Source organism: Danaus plexippus (assembly GCF_018135715.1).
Source record: "Danaus plexippus chromosome 3 unlocalized genomic scaffold, MEX_DaPlex mxdp_34, whole genome shotgun sequence".
In the NCBI taxonomy this organism is placed as follows: Eukaryota; Metazoa; Arthropoda; class Insecta; order Lepidoptera; family Nymphalidae; genus Danaus; species Danaus plexippus.
In genome coordinates, this window is record NW_026869846.1 from 963,261 (window position 1) to 983,462 (window position 20,202).

Here is a 20,202-nt window from a genome sequence, read left to right on the forward strand (position 1 = left end):
AATCAAACTAAATTAAACATCGTTAATGGGTTCACTTTTATTTTTTGTATCTCTGTTTTAAAGTTATTTAACACTTACTGAAATAAAAAAGACCCTCGAATTTTAAACGCAAAGTAAAAGCAAAAATGTAATCTGTTTCCAAGGTTTGTAATAAATACATTTGACAATATATTTGTGTATTATTTAGGATGGCATAGTAAGTGAAGTACTGATTTAGTCTATAATTTAATTATAGTGGTAATCGCTTGCCTCTAGGTGTTATAGTCACTTAGGTAATGAGCTTTTGTATAATCTGATTCTTTATTTCGATTTGAAATAATCAGTTTCCACATATATCTATGTTTGAAGTTAATTTTTAATTTAATGCCATCACTTTCATATACGAAACGTACATATACGAAAATATACAGTTGTATTAAATACCAAAAACTAAAGTTCAATAAAAGAGAACGAAAGTAACCAAATAAAAAAAGATTTTAGACTACATTAAACCATAGCGTTCTGATAAAAAATATAAGAAAATGTAAGCATTGGATTTTTACTTTGAAATAATCATAATCACAGTCTTCTCCGCCACAAGGAAATATACCTTATCTTTAATTTTTTCCTTTTTGTTTTAAAGTACCTTTTTTGATCTAATGTATTATTACAAAGATAACATGTTTCTTGAAGTCAACGTCGAAATTGATATAAATGAATGCAACAGATTCTACAGGTCCTGATTTATATACTTACCGTGGACACAAATATAAATAAAAACAAATCTACTTATTACAATAATAAAATAAATATATTATTGAATATTGTACTTGGAATCCGTAATTTTTAAACAATTATCCATATTAAGTCGTTTCTTATTTTGAACCTAGTATATTGTAAAATACATCGTTTTTGAAAGAAATTGAAAGATAAGGATAACTTACTCACGGTGCATACATTACACAAGAGTGGGTATGGAACCAAACATAACTTACTAGTATAAGTCATATATTGTGTAACGGGTTTACGGTAGGTGAGCTATTCTCTTTGTGACAAAAATATTTTACTACCCACAAAATGTTTGCACGAAAAGGCGAGCAGAGCAGCAAGGGAATAATTCGGAGAAATCCTATCCAAAACCAAAAGATTTTATCTCGGGAGACGAAGATAGCAACCAAAATCATGTTGAGTACTTTAAAAGACGAGTTAAAACTTGCAGCCTATGAGAGACGACCTGGTCATTTGACATTTCTTAAGTGATAATTTAAAAAATAATATTTTCGTAAAACCGAAACCATTATTTAAGTCGCAAAACAAATGTCAAAAACATTTTATTTACTAATGAGAAATCTTTAACAATTAACCAATAATTTCAGTAATAAAATAATCGTATTTATGTGAAAAGTTTTAAAGAATATTCTCAATTAAACAACAGGCTACAACGTGGTCATTATCCTCCGGCCACAGCAATAGTTTGTTTAGGTGTTAATAGGAGTGACTAGGGCATATTTTTGTGAGAAAAATCCGTTTCGAAACATCCGCATAAGTTATTAAGATACCATTCGTTGGAAGCTTCTGACTACCTAATTAAGACCCTCAACAACATCTTGTTGAATTACCAAAATGGTCCTTTACGCAAGAGGAAGAGCCGGGTCATAAAGCTCACCCAATCTTCGTTGGCGACGAACTTTCCCTACTACTTCTGAAGTGAAGACTGGCGTTCATTTACCCCTGAATTTAATCCACTAGAATTGGATTTACAGGCAGTTTCAGAGAGAAAGGCTTGCTCAAGTGCTATGATTATTAGTAATCATCAAAACAATCTATATTATGACAGTTGAGAAATTACAAATAGAAAAGTGTGATGTTAATTATAACTGACGTCAATGTTTAAAAGGATGTATTGTAGTCAATAGCGGTTACTGTATATAAGCTTTATGTTTAATAAATGGTTTTACATGTATGTATTAAACTAATAGCCCGTAGTCGTAATAAATGTTACCAACAACAAAAAATGTTGTTTGTCATTGTAATTATATTTATGGCAAGGCTAATAATGCATCCCATTAATATTATAAACGCGTAGGTTTGTGAGGATGTATGATGTATGGATTTATAATTTTACGGTGCATGGTGTCAATAGTTATAAATATATTATTGACAGATATGAGTAGAGTGATTATCATTTCGATAATATCTTAAAAAGCACCCCACGCTTTTTTTTTTAATAAAATTTAACATTATTTTCTAAATTTAAATTTATTAAAATTTATTTTCTATTTTTTAGTTCGGTTTTCCATAAAAAGCGTGTTTTTTAGTTTTTTTAAACTATTATTTATTTTTTACTTTTTAGTTTGGTTTATTTATAAAATCTTGTTTTTTTTTTTAATTTGAATTAAGTTTCTTACCTTATCGACTATAGATGAAAATTATATAAATTAACAAAAATCATATTTTGCAAATTGAAAAATGGAATAATTTTATCAAATTAGTGTATTGTTATCGGTCCTCGATAAATCTACAAAGTTTGAACGAAATCTGGCCATTTAAAGTGGGTCAAAATCGCGCCCAAAGAAGTCGGTTACAAGCATACAAACAAACATACATGTGTAATAAAAAGCTAATAATAAGTGTGCCGGTTGGTTACCGTATCTATTGTTTTTAATCACTTCATACATCTATGTCTGAGCCCAATCCCAAAGTCCGCTCAAAAGTCGCGGATAACAACTGTCATTATAGAGTGCGAATTAAATTTGAGGCAACTGAAATATTAATCTATAGAATATTATTAATAATAATAATTTGATCCTGTGTGAACAGCTGGCAGTGTCTGAACAGGTCCAACATACTAACATAGCCACGTCCAAGAATTCAAGTCAAGTCACGTTACGTCACGTCTGTAAAGTGACCGAATATTATTACATATTTGTTAAAATGGATTTTTAATTTTTTAGCCATTCAAATCAATACCGTACAGAATCGTTTTATATATTGGTAAATTACAATGTATGTATTAGCAATAAGCATATATTCTATAGTGACTAATAGTGCATCCTCTCAGATTTTTTTGTTTCTGGATAGTTAAAAGTCGTAAGCAAAAAAATCTTTAATGCGACCTTACTACTTCATTTCAGCAATTGAATCAACGTGTAAATATGTTTTATTATATGAAACATATCTAAAGTTCTAGGGTTCAGGTTTGTAGGTTCGATAGATTTAAGGTAAAAACGTGTAGCAACATCATTAAGTACCTCTACTCTCCAAATTTAGTTTCATCATACTCTCTACACTAAGCCATAGTTTCAGTTTTTCATTGTTATCTTCCCAAATAATACTATCAACAAGATTACGATTGAAAAACTTTAAACGCTCTGTATTTTGTGTGAACATGCTATAACCTGTAATAGGGATTAAGGATACTGCTCTTAGACGATCCTTGTGTAGTTTTCGAAGTAGCGTTTTGTTTGATGATTGCTATTATTATCTTTTTCATATTCCTATTATTTTTACATTTCTTATTACGACGTTGCGGCTGTATTGGATGTGCTAAACACTGTGTGTAAGTTCAATCTTAATGTGAATACCTTAAAAGTTACAGTCAAAAATTTTATACTGTATCCTATAAATAGTGTATTAGATAATCTTTTTTAAACAAGACAAACGACTGGCATACAAACATATATTATCATGTGTAAAGGTGTCGAGTTCAATGTCCTGGCTGGTGTTTTTGACCTATCCCACTGAAAGCCAAACAAGGATCATACAAGCTGCGTTTGAAGTGTCGCAGTGAGGATTTCAAGTGCTCCAGGGGAACCAAAGCGCATGCTCCAGTATTCGTGATACCAAAACTTAATAATGCCTCTGTTATGTAGCGGAGACACTAATTGGATTGTCACATCCATTATGCAGTTCATCAGAATGTCTTTGATGTTAACGTAGTGCATGTATTAAATAGTTAAAAGTAAATTAATGTCTTTAAATTAAACACACGACAGATCACCGAATATTAATCAGATATAAGTAATTACGATAATGTTGTACATGTCGGTCAACGAAACAATCGGAGTCATTTTAGATTAATATGAAAGGATCTAATCCATATTAAAATATAAGATGAAAGCCAGGCACGTCAATTGTTTCATCTGGTCCCGGTACTGCAGCATTTTCAAGGCCATTATTCAGTAGGCTGCAAGCAGTCGTCCGAGGCGGTCGTCGTTACACGATGCCAGACGAGCTATGACGGCGCCACGCGATCGACGCAACGACGACAATGTCGAACTGTTGCCGCTGAAATCGATGCTCGTCAATAATAATTACAGGGAAGATGAAGCTTACTATCCCCCGGCATCGGCCATCAACAGCAATCCGTCAAGTTCCAACCTGTACGACTACACGCTTCTCTCCAAGCGTACACCGGCTTCCAAACGGTACGTTGAAATCAATGTTTTTTTAATAAAAAACATTATTATTTTATATAAATTAATAACTTACGTCTACATAGACATGTATCACGCATGTAATTAAATTCGCGTCACTGTGATGTACGTATAGAAGCGTTATAAATCCAGTTCCTTTGTTCTTTCAGATGTTTTCGTAATTTCGTTGCAAAATAAATGTATAATTTAATAAATTTCGTATACACGTGCTTGATAGCTTCCTTGTAGGATTTCTTATATTTATTTATTTATTTATTATTATGTGAATCCGTTTAAAAATGTTAACATGATTTTTTATATACAAAACAATACATTTTTTACTGACATTATCAAGTACTATATCATATTTTTTTTCAATTAAAATAATTATTACAAACTATTTTCCCTTCAGGGACTTTAAAAGAATATTTAAATTTAAATAAAGTGAAAATTAAAGAAAAAAAAATTGTTTATATTTATTTATTTAATTTTAACTACATATATGTGATATATGGTCATTGTCGCGTCAGTCTGCTGAAGTCAGCTCAGCCGGCCCCTGCGCCACTTCTGACACTCTTGGGTGCTCCGCCACCGTCCCGCAAGAGGGAAGAGCTAACCGCGCTCGCGAACCTAAGGAAGAAAGTCGCCCCAGCACTGTTACGACAAAACAGGTAATATATTCCCTGATACTAAATGGATAAAGACATCTAAAAATAGGCTTTTAAAAATATCCTCATTACTTAAAAAGGATTAAGAAAGTATTATAAGCAAATAAGTCTGTTTTGAAAAATAATCGTTAAAGATTTCCTTGACTTCTATTCCTTTATTTTCCTCTTAATAATGCTATTAACAGATTTGCTTTATGTACAAACAATTATACAAGTGAGCTCTTGTTACAAAATAAATGTATTAGACCTCACATATTTTTGTTTAATGACGTAACAAAACATGAAACGAGCAGCCGCTCGTTGTGATATATATCGTATCGGAGATATGAAACCTCACTATACAGTTGAAGTCATTTACAACTAATAATGTATAGAAATAAATACAGTAGGTATAACAAATAGTAAATCGAAACTAATGTTGCCTTACAGATAGCATAGATAAATTAAAAGTACTTCAATAATAATTAATTATATGTACTACAAATAGAATATTATTCCTACACAATAAATCGTTATAATTAAATTTGGAACAAACCATTCGGCTGAAAAACTTGCATAGTATCTACGTGTACTGTTCTTACGCCCTCTTGTTTTGACAAATTTGATTAGGGTCGAATAAGAAATAAAAAAAGATAATATTTACTTTAACAATAGTAAATAATGTATTAAGACTACCATACATAAATCGTCTTTATGGATATACATACTTACTTTGAAAGAGATTTTTTCTGCTCTAATGCTATTTTGGTGAACGGAAAAAACTAGTTATCTCTTCAAAAAAATTTTTGGGCTCAGTATGCGTAGTAATTTTTCACAACTACATTTTTCTGCAATAATAATATGTATGATTGGAGCATGAAAAAAATCCAAAGACAATTGTTTTATAATAAACAAAGTTATTCAGACGGCTAACGGAAAGCATTTAGGTATTCTATATTCGGCGTAATTTAATACGAACACGAATACGGAATAGTAATCATAGATAATAAGACTCTTTAATCTTAACAACTATCCAAGTTCGTGGCCTTAATATATTATATTAAACATGCAGACAGAAGAAGTATAAAACGTACCAAATAGTTTATTCATATGTAAAAAAAAACAATTCAAGATTTTAGCATTACGTAACATGTACATCTTAGATTTTTATTTACTTAAAAAAGTATAATAACATAATTCCAAAAAAAAAATTATTCCTTGACCATAATCTGGAATTTAACCTTCTTTTAAAATATATAAAAAAAATAACTATAATCTGCGGTTTCTAAACCATATATATATTACCTTTAAAACAAATATGAAGTGAAATTTTAATGATTATTTACTTAGTTAATACAATTATAATATCACGAGATCAAACTTCTCAGCATTCAAAGGATTCACCGTACGGGTGCCGGGACAATCGCGTTGCAGGGAGAGGAGCTTCAACAGTGCCTGGGACTTGCGACCCAGGTGTAGATTAAAGGCGCCCCTATCTAACGCGCGTCAAACGCTAGGCTTCACCGTCCAAGCTCCTCTCTCTCTCTACTTAACCAAATTTGAAACGAAACTACTGGGGCTGCCTTGCCTAAAATCGCCTTTAATTTTCTGATATTAAGTAAAAAATTCGTATGATGATATGTTTTGATAGGTATCTACCTATTTATTTAACAAGTATTTTGGAGAAACACTATTACGTTACAATAACAGCTTTAATGTTTATGTTAATTACTTTTATAGGCTCTTTATTTTCTCTAATCCAATGCACAGAAACTATAATTTCCAGTCACGCGAACCTTCGTGTGGCTTATCACGATTTTCACGTAATTATTTTCATCATGAATACGCGTTTAACATTTAACAAATCTTTATTCGGACTTGTTTTAAACACAATAAGTAATACAGTCATTATACTTAATTTATAATATCAATTATATTCAAAATACAATTCTAGTGCACATCTGTTGAAAATGATATACTGATGACGATATGTACATATATATGTAAGTATCTATATAAGTTGGAAATACGTCTATAAAGTATAATATCAAAATTTTTGCCAAAGAATCCTTCAGTCGTTTGAAAAAATTAATAATAGCAACTGGAATTCAATTAAACCAGACCAAGAGGGTTCTTTATTTCCCAGCGAGCTTGTACATCTTGTTATTTTATGAAGGCGTAGGTGGCACATTTGCAGTCATTGAATTTGAATATCTCGTTCAATTTGTACACGAGCTGCTTGGAGAAGAAATTTTAATAAACGTTAACGAACAGATACATATTTCACACAAATATTAACATTATATTGCTGGCAGAGATATTAAACTTCTTTTAAGCATTTAATATTTCTGTCGATAGTGACTCTGAAGCGGTATCTCCAAAACTAAATTACACCAGTAACTGATTGCTGTAATGATCATTTTCTTCTATATTTTCGAATCAGTGCTCCTTGAAGATTATATGTAAAGTGACGTTTTTTTCAGATAGCCTCATTTAACATCTCTTCCTATTTCCAGATCATCAAAGAACAATCAGCATAAAGACGACAACGAGATCGAACAGCTCGATAATAGGCCGAGGCTTCTACAAAGGGTTTGTAAAAAATATCACAGACGACAATATTACATTCATAAAGTAACAGAATGAAATGATTTCCATCGGAACAATAAACATTAGTGTAGGAACTCCTTGGACAGAAAAACATGTTTACCAGACGAGTCCCAGGTCCGGGAGACCTTGACCCAGCTGAAACTCGCGTGACACGATCCCTCGATACTTTGCTCAACGTATCTCACACTATACTTAGGTCCTTCATATATATGGCCTTCATATTCATGCCTTAAACCTCCGAGAGCGCCTACCGTATATAGATGATAAAGATATCACCTCTCTATAAATTGATAGCATTTAGGCCATCTTTAGCAATATTTTGTAACAATTATCTGAGTTTTTTTGGAAAATCCTATTGAGTATTGTCTTGCCGGGTTTGTTACGTGAGAGACGTAATTTAGTTTTGTTGAATTATTTTTGTCTGAAATACTAAGCGGTTTCTCAATTCTATATACGTACTATAAAACGATACGTTAAAGATTTAACGGGTATATAATTTTATCTTTGTTATGTCAGAGCAATAAGAAAACAGAAGCTAATTAACAATCTAATTATAATACTAATATACATATTAGTAATAACTAAGAATATAAAAAGATGCTAACGTCACTCAGCGCCATTTTAGGTAAGGTTTAATTTTACTTTCGCTTCAAATTTTTATTCAAAAGTTATTTCGAAGCTAGCTATGATTATTTCTCAATAATATTTACATAGTGGAAGATTGGTCAGTTTAATTATATGGAAGCCTAACAGCAAATAAACAATAATTATTCTCATATATTTACTTCTATGGATAAGTTCCTTTGGATTTTCTATTGGTGGAAATAAAATCATATCCGATAATAGTTGAGATAAACATTAAGTAACGACTTAATCGTGAGGTTTTTTTTATATACGTTAAACAATTATAATATTTAATAAACGTATGTATTTGGTTAAAGAAATATTTTTACTTTAAATAAGATCAAACCCTCTGAAGTCTTAGTATGAGATTGAATCGTCGACGTAAACGCAGATAGCGTCTAGCTTGTTCTTCACATATCTACTTTGTTACTGTCATAAGCGAAAAATTATTTACGAAAAACTGCTTACAGTCTATACCTAGTGTAAAGTTACAAACTAATTGATTAATAAGTACATAACATGTATATTAAGTTAGTAGAAATTCTTACATACAGGAACAACTGACCGTAGTTTAGATATATTCATACACCCTTCTAATATGACCAAAAACAAAGCTATGAAAATATAAAAAAAGGAATCAAAATCATTCTTAGTTTTGGTTGTGTTTAATTATTCCAAAATAAAAATAAAATGTTCAAGAGAATAAATACATTTAAATAAATATCCTAAAGTCTCTCTAAAGAGAACATTCACCTTCAGAGTTGTGAGACGTTTTCTTCACGGCGTAACGTTCTAGTAATTGCTAAGTCCCTGTTATTAGGGAAGTGGTTGAAAGTGGAGCGCGTCCTTGACACGAACCTTCGCACCTTAAATCCCTTACAAACTTATAATGGCAGCATTTCCGTCTGCGTGGAAACAAAGAAGATTGGGCCGTTTAGCAGCAATTACGCTCGCTTTATGCGATGTAAGACTGTAATCTGCATACTTACCGTAAGTTTGAATCGTCAATACGTACGGACAGTTTGCAGGTTTTCGTTTATAAATGTATTTTTATGTTTGTAAAGAAACGTCTGTGATAAAAATTGTAACTTTATAAATATTGCTTCATTATATTCCTTTTAGTATAAATGTTTAAAAAGTTCGGTAAAATAAAATTCGAATTCCTGCTGTATCATACAAACAAGTAAAAGATAAAAACGACCCGCGTTTCTGACATCCGGTGTTCAATATTTAAAAAATCTACTGTTTTGATCATTAAAACAAAATACAGATTGCTAAATTGTATGTTTTTAAAGATGTTGGTAACGCTGCTAGTTTTTAAGTTATTGAGTCAGGTCACAGCAGCTTTTCTAAACTAGTGTGTGATGTTTGCACTAAGTTATGGCCTCGTGAGTGCCAAAACGGGACTACCTCATGGTCATACCCATTAAAACTTGCAGTATTTTAAATATAGATTGTAAAAGATCGGAATAGATAATTAACTATAAAGAATATTCATAATTTGTCTATGGTGCTGTTTGTTGTACCAGACCTGACGAGACAATGATTTACATTCATATAAATAAAAACAAAATTACATAGTATCAAAAATTTTACTTTTATTATAACAATTAAAAAGATATTGATAAAAGTTTAAGAACACATCACCCAAGTCATAATTAAAATAAAAATACTGATTTAAAAAAAATAATTGTTATATGTAGTTATAAAATCTTGGATATATAGAAACTCTGTAGCTGGTCGTATTTTTTAATTATTTTAAATATATTTTTTTGGTATAATATTGGTTGAAGGTTCTTTTGTTTTATCTCTTCTTTATTGATTATATATTCTGTGCAAAATTCATCAAATAATATTTAGTTAATAATTCATTTCAGTTTAGTTAATGAGCAGATAATTATCATTTTAATTAATTCATAACGATGTTAAACTCAAATGAAGTTATTAATTTGAGAGTTATTCTATTTTGGAAACCAAAATGTAGCTCGTTAATAAGGTTCTTCAGCAGCGAGAGAGCGTACGTGACTCTTAACAACATATTCAACTTAATAATGTTATTCAGACATAAATATATATATAAATATATATATGTGTATAAATTTATGTATATGTGTCACTGTGTGTATGTATAGAAAACACGTGTTTAATTATATATTTATTCATTCATAGAACGCTTTGACCTTAAAAATGTGTTTTTAAAAGTCAAAGTCGTTTTCTTAGAGTTGAATGCAAAATTAAAATACCATTCGCAAAGACTGAGTTTTCTATAAATAAGTTGTGGTTCTATTGAAGCTGGGCCTTGAGGAGGGTGAGGGGGTGAGGATTGAGGAGGGGGTTGTCGGAATTCATCTACATTTTATATCAGCCTCTGACGTATCTTGAATACGCTCCTTATTGAAATTGCAACATCCCCGCATATAACGCAAGACCTATTAACTATTAAGGCATATTTGATAGTGGAAATATATTAATTCGCCTCGAATGTATTATTGAACTATTCATAACTATTCGAGAGCTGTAAGTGGATTCGTTCGCACCTAATTTTTTTTTCATTCATGCCGATAAAAAAAGTCAACATAAAAGTAACCTTAGTTGCGCCTTATTACAACGGTGTGGCCGTTTCAGATTACTTTTACCAAACAGATATACAGGGAGAAATTATAAAAATATATGAATGTAGGAATCACATTAGATATAAGAGTTTAATAGATATGTTTTATTTTAATATTATAAACAGACATTTTTTCATTCCATTTTAGAGATCATAATAAAACAGTTCTCAGGCTCTAATACGAAATTCGTGTAAGACTGAGATGTCTCAGAATTTGTATCATGTAATATGTAGCAGATCTTGTAGCTCTCGTAGCATGTGGCACTCGTAGCAATATGGTCGTTTACGGTATTACAGTGCATTTTTATTTTCATGTAAACCTCTTTTCATATTACGTTACTGTAATGTCAGAATGAATAAAGTCAATTGCTTGTTTCGAAAAAAAAAAACAATTATTACGTAAGCTTATGAAGTCTAGTAAACTTTTCTTGATATATCTGGCACTTTATCCACATTATCTGTTATAATGATATAATATTTTTCAGACTCCGTCTCAGTAATGTTATAATTTGAGACGATTGATGGTGTGTCAACCTTCCCTTATTATGATTGATGATTTGTAAGGAACGTTAAATTAATATTAATTCAATTCGTGAGAGTATTTAAAAAGTAATTTATTGCGAAATCAAACGAACGTTATATTTTATTATTATAAAATATGAAAAGCGTTTTATGAGTAAATATACTAATTTAGATTTTAATTACAAAGATGGCTGAGAGTCCGCAATGCGCACTGTTATACAGATTAATGTTGTTAATGAGAAAGTAACTTCAATTTCAGTCGGGGTTTAATTACTGAAATCGGTTTTTAAAATCAATCTTACGACTACATGCCGGCAGATGAGATGGAATGAGATGGGATGATATAAAATAATTTTTTTAGTGCTCCAATACGATATTCACGAAATTATGTCAGCTGTAAACCATATAACTTTAATATTAACAAAAAAATAAGAGTAAGCTTAATTTTAACATTTAACAACTATAGTATTGCTATTTTACTTCCATTTAACGCTGTACACTCCATGTAGCAATCTAGACGTGTCCATTATAGCAATTAATTTCGAACTGCCGTATACTAACCACAAGTCAGCATCGTCATTCTACATACGAAGCTTTTTCTCTCTCATTCGATAACCTATTTCAATGCTTTTATGTACGAAGTCTCATAAATAATAACCTGGAATCCATCTGTATCTTGACGATGCGAACTTTTCTAGGCATACCTACTGTATTTTTTTTTTGCTACAACTTACATAATCCGAGAAATTAAAAGTATAAACTTGTCTTTAGATGTTCATGCAATGCAATCCAATGCATGCAATCAATGAGTTATGTGGTGGTGTGTAGGTGTGTTAAATAAAACCTTTTTTCGGATACTACTCCTTTTTAATATGAGCACAAGCGAAAATCTCAGATATCATTATGAGTTTTGTAGTTGACAATTGCTACCTCAGTGTTAGTTTATTTCGTCAACTTCACACATGCAATTTCAATGTTCATACATGAATCATCGCCAAAGAATATGATATATTTGTATAAAAAGGTTAAGCTATTTAAAAGTATCATGTCAATATATTCTGGACTACTTAGGTTTTAATTGTGAGTAATTCATAAACAGTTGTATTAAATAAATTAAACAACCATTCCTTGATTACAAATGTCCACATTTATAATGACAGATTGCTGTCACTAGTCCAGCAACCATAGACACTGATGCGAAAGCTTATTTATATAGTCTATTATGTGCCATTACACTACAGGTATATTATACAAAGTACAATGTAATTGTTATTAATTCATGTCTTGAGAAAGTCTTCAAAGCATCTGATGCTTTTATTTGATGTACCATAAGTATATATGTTTACTTATAAGTTTAATTTAAAAAAAAAGAACAAAAAAAATACATATTTAATAGACTCAATTATGTAATCTAATCATAGATTTAAATCTTATACTTACATATAATCTACTCTTGTCGTTTATTAAATAAAATGGCTTCGTTCAGAATCGCTGCCAAAATATTTTTAGAAACTTGCTAGTTTTACAGAATAAAGAGATATAGAGGTCTCAATTCTGAACCTCATAAAGTTCGGTACGGGTCCAATTCATTCGGCCCACTTCCTTCTTTATTGATTTAACCTTTTCTTTCAAGTGGAAAATGTCGATTTTATTGTTCGGCATTTCCAATTACCAATAGGGTGCTCACTAAACCGACATTCGGGGGAAAATAACATGTTCAAGATTTTTTAAATATTTATTATGTATTATGTAAAGGATTTCAAAATACATAATAATATTTGCTGTATAGTTTGTACATAAAAAAATAACAATACGAAACATTTTTTAATTATGTAATATCGTTTTAGGACCATTTTTATGGATACCGGGTAAACATTTTAGCGATCGGGTAAACATTTTAACATGAAGATTATTTTATTATTATCTCAATACTTAACAATGTATCTTTAGTATTGAAAGTTGAATAGGATTCCAAAATTCAATATGTGCTACAAAGTGCTACTAACTTCCTAGGTGCTACAAAGCCGTCCAGTGAGTATGGTGGTGCAGTGGAGCGAGGTACGCACGGCCTGGCAGGACAGCGACTTCATCACGGAATGTTTGTGCTGGCACAACGTTTACAGACAACGACACGGAGCCCCACAACTTTATATGGCGCCTGAGGTATTCTTAGTACATATACAAAACTATTTTGTAAGCAAATTTAATCATAATTAAACCCAACTAGAAACGCAGTCTGTTATTATGTATTGTTACGGCCTCATAAATTTCAAAAAGAGAATTTATCATTTTTAGACTAAAAAAAAATATTGAAAAGTAAAATATACACTTTCATTATAAGTATACTTAAATAGTTTTAAAAGTACAAATTAAATCTGTCGACCGTCGAACGTCATTCCATACGAAAGATTATATTTTATATAAATACCTCAGTGTATGATGATATCTAAGACTTTCGCTTCGAAACATTTAAATGCAACTAAGTTTTTGTTTTTTATTATTATATAAGTACATAATCTCGACGATTCGGTCCCTTTACAGTTTACAGCAACCGTGTCACGGTTACTTAGTTTCATTTAAATAAGTACATACCTATGTACATATATGGTAAAAGTTTTATATCGTTACAGTTGTGCGACTATGCCCAAGCGTGGGCTAACCATTTGGCCCACACCAACAAGTTCCACTACCGAAACGACCGTGACGTCGGACAAAACCTTTACCAGCGACCCGTCAGCGACATTCAGCCTGATGTCACTGGTGCTCCGTCCTTTATATTATTACTGCACATTTTTTATTTGCATTTTTAATCCTAATTAACTCTTTATAAAAATGCATACGCTTTGTTTGATTTACTATTTTGCCCTAGCGTGATAATAAGGAAATTTCCTATGGAATATCACTAGTTCACTTCCGAAATTGTATCGTATATAAAGTATTTGTAATTAATTTAACTTCGACTGTAATTATTCTTGTATTCACAGGTCAGGAGGTGTCTTCGTACTGGTACGCCGCAGTCCGTCAATATAACTTCTTCAAGGAGTCGGACGTTTTACATGCAAATGTTAACGCAGGTATATTCTTGAAATACCTTTTATTTAAATTATTATTATTGATTTCATTATCAAGGAGTCTAGATCTATTTACTAGGTCTAATACAGTTGCTTATAGTGTCTTGTAAAAACAAAGAAAAAAATATCACAGCATACAAACATATAATCGCTCGTATTTTAAGGTCATTTCACCCAAATGGTTTGGGTGGCAACTCGATTCTTCGGAGTTGGTAAAGCCAGATCCCGTGCGGGCAAGGTGATTGTGGTAGCCAACTATTCTCCGCCGGGTAATATGTCTGGCCAATTCGAGACCAACGTGCTTCCCCCGACACCGGACACCTTCCCAGACCTGCCTCCGCCGGAACACTGACGGCAGCTTTCCATACGTGGCAGACGGCTACGGATTGACACCACGTTCAGACAAAAGTAAAAAAGTAATACGTTTGCATTGGAACTCTATGGTTGAAAATAATTTTAAAATTGGAACAACATCAAAGATGGTGGATTATTTTAATACTAAATGATTTTTGCGATCGAAGCTAAGAATACGTATTTTGAAGTAATTGTGTAAAAAAGTGACAGAGAAATTATTATTTTAATATATGGTGGTTTTAACATTATAATGTTAAAACAAATTTGGTTGTGATAAGTCGGTGAGTTGTCAATTACATGACATGAATAATGGATAAAGGCAAGGAATGGAATGAAAAAAAAATCACATGCAATAGAGATTGCAGGATTCCTATTTATAGATGTTGTGTTTTCAGTTACAAATTGAACCTTGTTCGGCAAACACTTCTTTATTCAGAGGCCACGTTTATTTATAATATAACTACCAAAATACTTAGAAGTTTTAATGGCAGAAATATAAGTCAATTTATTCACTGACACGTCATTACTATTCCCTTACACAAATACCAAAAAGGTTTATTAGACTCATTAAAGGTCGTCAGTGGTTAGTAATAAATGGTTGTTTTGCCTGAGCTTATATTACTAAATATTAATGTTTTCCGACAAATATTTACGCACATATTAGTAAGGAGCTGCCAATCATACCAACAATAATTTCAAACTATCGACTAAGATAAATATTCATGTTTTCGATCTGCAAATAAAATTTCGTCTGATAACTTTCTATAACCGCTAAACCCTTCCAATTTAATTTAATTACTAAATGTCTTATACTTTCATTGTGGTTAACATGGATATTAAGTGAGGTATTCCATAAACCAAATATCAATGCGTCAATACTTCTCATCCATACTCGTAGCTGAATAACTGTAGAATTGTAATTTCATTCGGATGTTTCAAAAACTTGAAAGCTTTTAATTCCAAAGAGTTCAGAAAAACAATAACGGAGCTTTTAGAATTGATACTTTGCAACCTTTAGTGATATTCAAAGGAGTTTATATATCATATTATACGTAGTATTAATACCTAAGTGTTTTCAATTCTTTTACGATTGTTACCCGCTAGTTTTATATAAAATCCCTAACACGTTAAACCCTGTCTTCCTAGATGGTTGATATTATGTACACTTGTTATTATTGGACATCGCTATTTGTAAGTCTAGCTGATAAATGTCAGTCGGTAGTTGGTGACACTGACGTTTTGTTAACGTCACCTTTAAAATCTACCGTTGAAGCCTTAGCATAAAAAAAATCTACCGCTTCTCGCACGTCCCTGCTTTAAGTATAAGGTTTAATAGTATACATATCTGTAGCAGTAGTTTATATTTGCCGTCCGTATAAAATATTTACCGAAGATTAAATGACAAATACTTGTAGTAACGTCTCACAAAAACTTTAAAAGTTGATCATGTTATATAACTACAGAGTACAGAAACACTTTGCTTTTTAAAATTGTATTGTTATCTAGATGTAGACACTTGAAATATAAAAGCTTAGAATATGGATTGCTTATAATGCTACCGTCTGTTTAAATTATATTATGTCAGCTGGATGCGTACATAGTTATAGGAGCTTGTAGAAACTAGCTAGGTTAGACTAGTTAAGCCATTCAAGAGAGAATTTTATTGATAAGCTAGATATTAGAAGTAATGTTGGCTGTATAATTGTTCCACACATCGAATATATAGACAAATAGAGGTAGCTTTAAAATGTTTGTTATTTAAAAATGTAATTGTTTTTGTAACCACAAAAAAAATTTTCAAGGCTTTTTATTTATAAGGTTGTAAAAAATATATTTAATACAATTTACAAATGATATATACTTTCCTTTTAAATAGAAAAATTAAAGATATTTTTAGCCTGCCAATATAGTTCCTTCTCTAATTATAATATAATTTGAAAAATTTTAAGTTTATAATCATTTCGATATCGGTACCATCATGAGCTAAATGTTGTTAGGATGTCTCGAATTTGTTTAATATTTTTTAATTAATATTTATGTACTGCTTGTTTTTATCACGGAAATTACTGTTATTTAAATCAGTATGACAACAAATTTGATATAAAAATAGATAAGAAATCATTTTTAGATATTTATTTTCTTATAAATTAGTAAACGGCTGTGAATTGTTATTGTTGTATTCAAATGGGGCTTGGCAATGTTTTAGTTAAATAAAAACATCAAACCATATTGCATTTTATTTGTAGTAACCCTGCTTACAGTAATAGCAATTTATTATTTATGGAAATGGAATTAATTTCACTTCTAAGTGGTCTCAAGATATATAACCAACACTTGAAACTATTGAAGATCTTTCACTCCGTCCACCTGTGTTTGCAGCTGGTGCACACATAATACAGCCTCATTTCTTCTTCTGCACGTCTCGTTTGACCTTGGAAGAATACAGCTTCCCTGTGATTACATTTCGGGCAGACGTGATCTTTTGTGCGGGGTAATGTCGGATCGCTTACTACATCGGGATTTATATGTGTTAGTTCATCTACTTCGTGCATGATTTTGTTGACATACACACAATTTGAGTCTGCCAGTTGTTTATAATCGCAATTTCGACAAGCGTACTGGAGGACTTTGTTGTTTTTATCTTCTCGTGGGTAAAGCATGTTATTGCATTCTTGACAAAATTGTATACCAACATAACCCGGTCCACCGTCTTTTCGACCGATATTCATATTGTAGGTATATTCTTTACTTAGTTTTATTATACTAGTGACTATTACGATAGGAAGTAAGTAGATCTTGCAAAATAAACTTTAATTATAATTTCTAGAAATTACTTTGGTTTGTCAATAAACCGATTTTCTCAGTGAAATGTGAATGTCAAAAGTTAAAGGTTCTACACGTCTGACGGCACATTGACGACTTTTTGACAGTATAAAATAATAGCTTATATTGGTAGACAATAGGTACCTATTTTTATTTCATTATTACTTTAGTATTACTATTATTATACTTGTAATAATAAACTTTATAAAATTTTATTATGATTTTTTAGAAGAGGTATTGAAGATAAATAGTAGTTATATTTATATATATATAAATATATTATATATATATATGGTTTAGACTTTTAAACTGTAAAATTTTATCAGGTATTGTCGTTATTGAAGGAGGAAAACATTTTTAAGAAGTCTTATTTAAGTATACTTAAATATTTTACTTCGTTTAAGTGTTTATTTTATGTTATATTTCAATAAAATATATTAAATATGTTATAGTTAAAAATATATAGAATTTATAAATGTTATATCTTGATTTCAAATTTTAAATTATTTAAACAAACTAAATCCATCCATATCCATAATTACATATCTTCATTAGCTCTAAAAACGATTAGCCTGGAGGGTTTTATGAATGAATGTTATAGTTTTCTATCCATAGACAACATTTACAACACTTTTTTTTCTGCGATTGGTACACATGTTGATTTGAAGGCATTGGTTGGCCAGATTATATTTCTTTTCCCATCCGTAGCCGATTGGTGTCGTGCTATCCAAATGGGTAAGGAATAGTTTTGTGCTAAAAATATGAGGAATTTATATATTTTGTGCAATATTGTGCCTACTTAGTGTTCATTTCTACCATTAATTGTGAAAGTGCTAATACAAGAAAGTTTTTTTTTAAAAACCTCAAATGAAATACTTATTTAAATTCACGCCTAGAAGTCGGCCATGGCGCAGACATGTTTTTCTCGTGGTGTTTATATAAATCCTCTTTCATCCTACTGTAACTGTGGATGTTCAGAGGTATTTTGTAATATTATGACTCTTCGAAATCTTAATTATAGTGTAGTGTATAGATTTCGGTGAACCTAACCTGGACTTAAGTGATGACCGGCATATAACTATTCCAGGTAAACCCCGAGGAATACGTACCGCGCGTAAGCACGTGAACCATCGCAGAGAGCAGCGATGGGCAGACAAGGAGTTCAAAAAAGCCCACATGGGCACAAGGTGGAAGGCTAATCCCTTCGGTGGAGCATCTCACGCTAAGGGCATTGTCTTGGAGAAAGTGTAAGTAAGTTTCGTTTTATATATGCGACCTGTCCTTAAAGGTCTTAGCTCCATGAAGATTTAATGTGTTAATGGTGGATGAGTGAAGAAAAGCGTGCAACATTTCATGGCAATGTTAGTAAGAAACTTCTGGACTATATTCGTTACTCGACGAAGTTACCGCACGCAGTATTATTCCCGTGAATGTGTTCCATCTACAATCACAGGATAATACTGCGAGTGGCATCATCGTGGTGCTCGGTGTTACAAGGGGAAGCGAGCGTGTAGTACGCAGGAGTTACACGTGGGTCAATGAACTTGACAAGGGGGAGCGTCGACCAATGGTCTTGGTGTTTTTAATGTTTAATGGTGATTATTGTAACGATTTGATATTTCGCTGGTGTCTAACATTTTATTATTGACCGATCAGTGTTTGTGATTGTAAACATTTCGTGTTTTCGTGCGTTTTCCTTATATTTTTTAACGATGTGTTATCTTGTAGTGGTGTTGAAGCCAAACAACCTAACTCCGCTATCCGTAAGTGCGTCAGAGTGCAACTTATCAAGAACGGCAAGAAGGTGACAGCGTTCGTGCCTCGTGACGGTTGTTTGAACCACATCGAGGAGAACGACGAAGTGCTGGTTGCGGGATTCGGTCGTAAGGGTCACGCCGTCGGTGACATTCCCGGAGTCAGGTTCAAGGTTTGTGACGAAAGACATCAATATACATACAAACTAATCCTGTACTTAAATTAACTCAATACTGAATAATACTGTGACCAGTAAGTGTTTGGAGTTTTGATGAACCTTAAAAATTATGGTGTGTCACTCTGGAGACTGAGATGACTGTTACTGAACTTAATATTCCCTTCCAGGTGGTCAAGGTAGCCAACGTATCACTCCTAGCATTGTACAAAGAAAAGAAGGAAAGACCAAGATCGTAGATCTACTTCATTGTGATAAGGTACATTGATTGTTATTTATAAGATGTATATACACAAAATATTATTTACATCAAATTTAAATTAGTTCATATATTATTGTTCTTTTATTTTTTAGTACATTAAGATGTTGAATGATGTCATTATGTTTATTTGCTACTACTGAATGCCATGACGTTTAAATTTTTCTGACCCAAGATGTAATTATATACCAAATTGTTGAATATTGGACAAGTTTAAAGATTTGTGTGTTTGTTACAGTACTGCTGGGATGGTGTTGCTCATAAGTGTAAATTCAAAAAAATACATAAAAATTAATACACAATAAACTTGTGTATGACAAAAAAGTCTTTTCTTTTCTGATTTCCACACAATTATAT

The 20,202-nt window shown here is 31.6% G+C and overlaps 3 protein-coding genes across 3 annotated transcripts; 2 read left to right on the forward strand and 1 right to left on the reverse strand.

Annotated features, from left to right (window-relative positions):
- The first annotated feature begins 4,136 nt into the window (after positions 1–4,136).
- Positions 4,137–16,650, forward strand: LOC116766699 (uncharacterized). Its single transcript, XM_032656751.2, has 7 exons — positions 4,137–4,406; positions 4,925–5,065; positions 7,558–7,633; positions 13,422–13,571; positions 14,039–14,168; positions 14,393–14,482; positions 14,644–16,650. Exons 1-7 carry the CDS (start codon positions 4,216–4,218, stop codon positions 14,829–14,831), a joined length of 966 nt encoding a protein of 321 aa, XP_032512642.1. The 5' UTR covers positions 4,137–4,215; the 3' UTR covers positions 14,832–16,650.
- Positions 16,651–17,052: 402 nt separating this feature from the next.
- On the reverse strand, positions 17,053–17,732 carry LOC116765628 (DNA-directed RNA polymerase II subunit RPB9). The gene has a single exon (XM_032655181.2). The coding sequence runs from the start codon at positions 17,560–17,562 to the stop codon at positions 17,188–17,190; it is 375 nt and encodes a 124-aa protein (XP_032511072.1). The 5' UTR covers positions 17,563–17,732; the 3' UTR covers positions 17,053–17,187.
- Positions 17,733–18,262: 530 nt separating this feature from the next.
- On the forward strand, positions 18,263–20,169 carry LOC116768803 (small ribosomal subunit protein uS12). Its single transcript, XM_032659642.2, has 5 exons — positions 18,263–18,391; positions 18,744–18,903; positions 19,385–19,583; positions 19,757–19,845; positions 20,084–20,169. The coding sequence occupies exons 1-4, from the start codon at positions 18,388–18,390 to the stop codon at positions 19,823–19,825; spliced, it is 432 nt and encodes a 143-aa protein (XP_032515533.1). The 5' UTR covers positions 18,263–18,387; the 3' UTR covers positions 19,826–19,845; positions 20,084–20,169.
- The last annotated feature ends 33 nt before the right edge of the window (positions 20,170–20,202 follow it).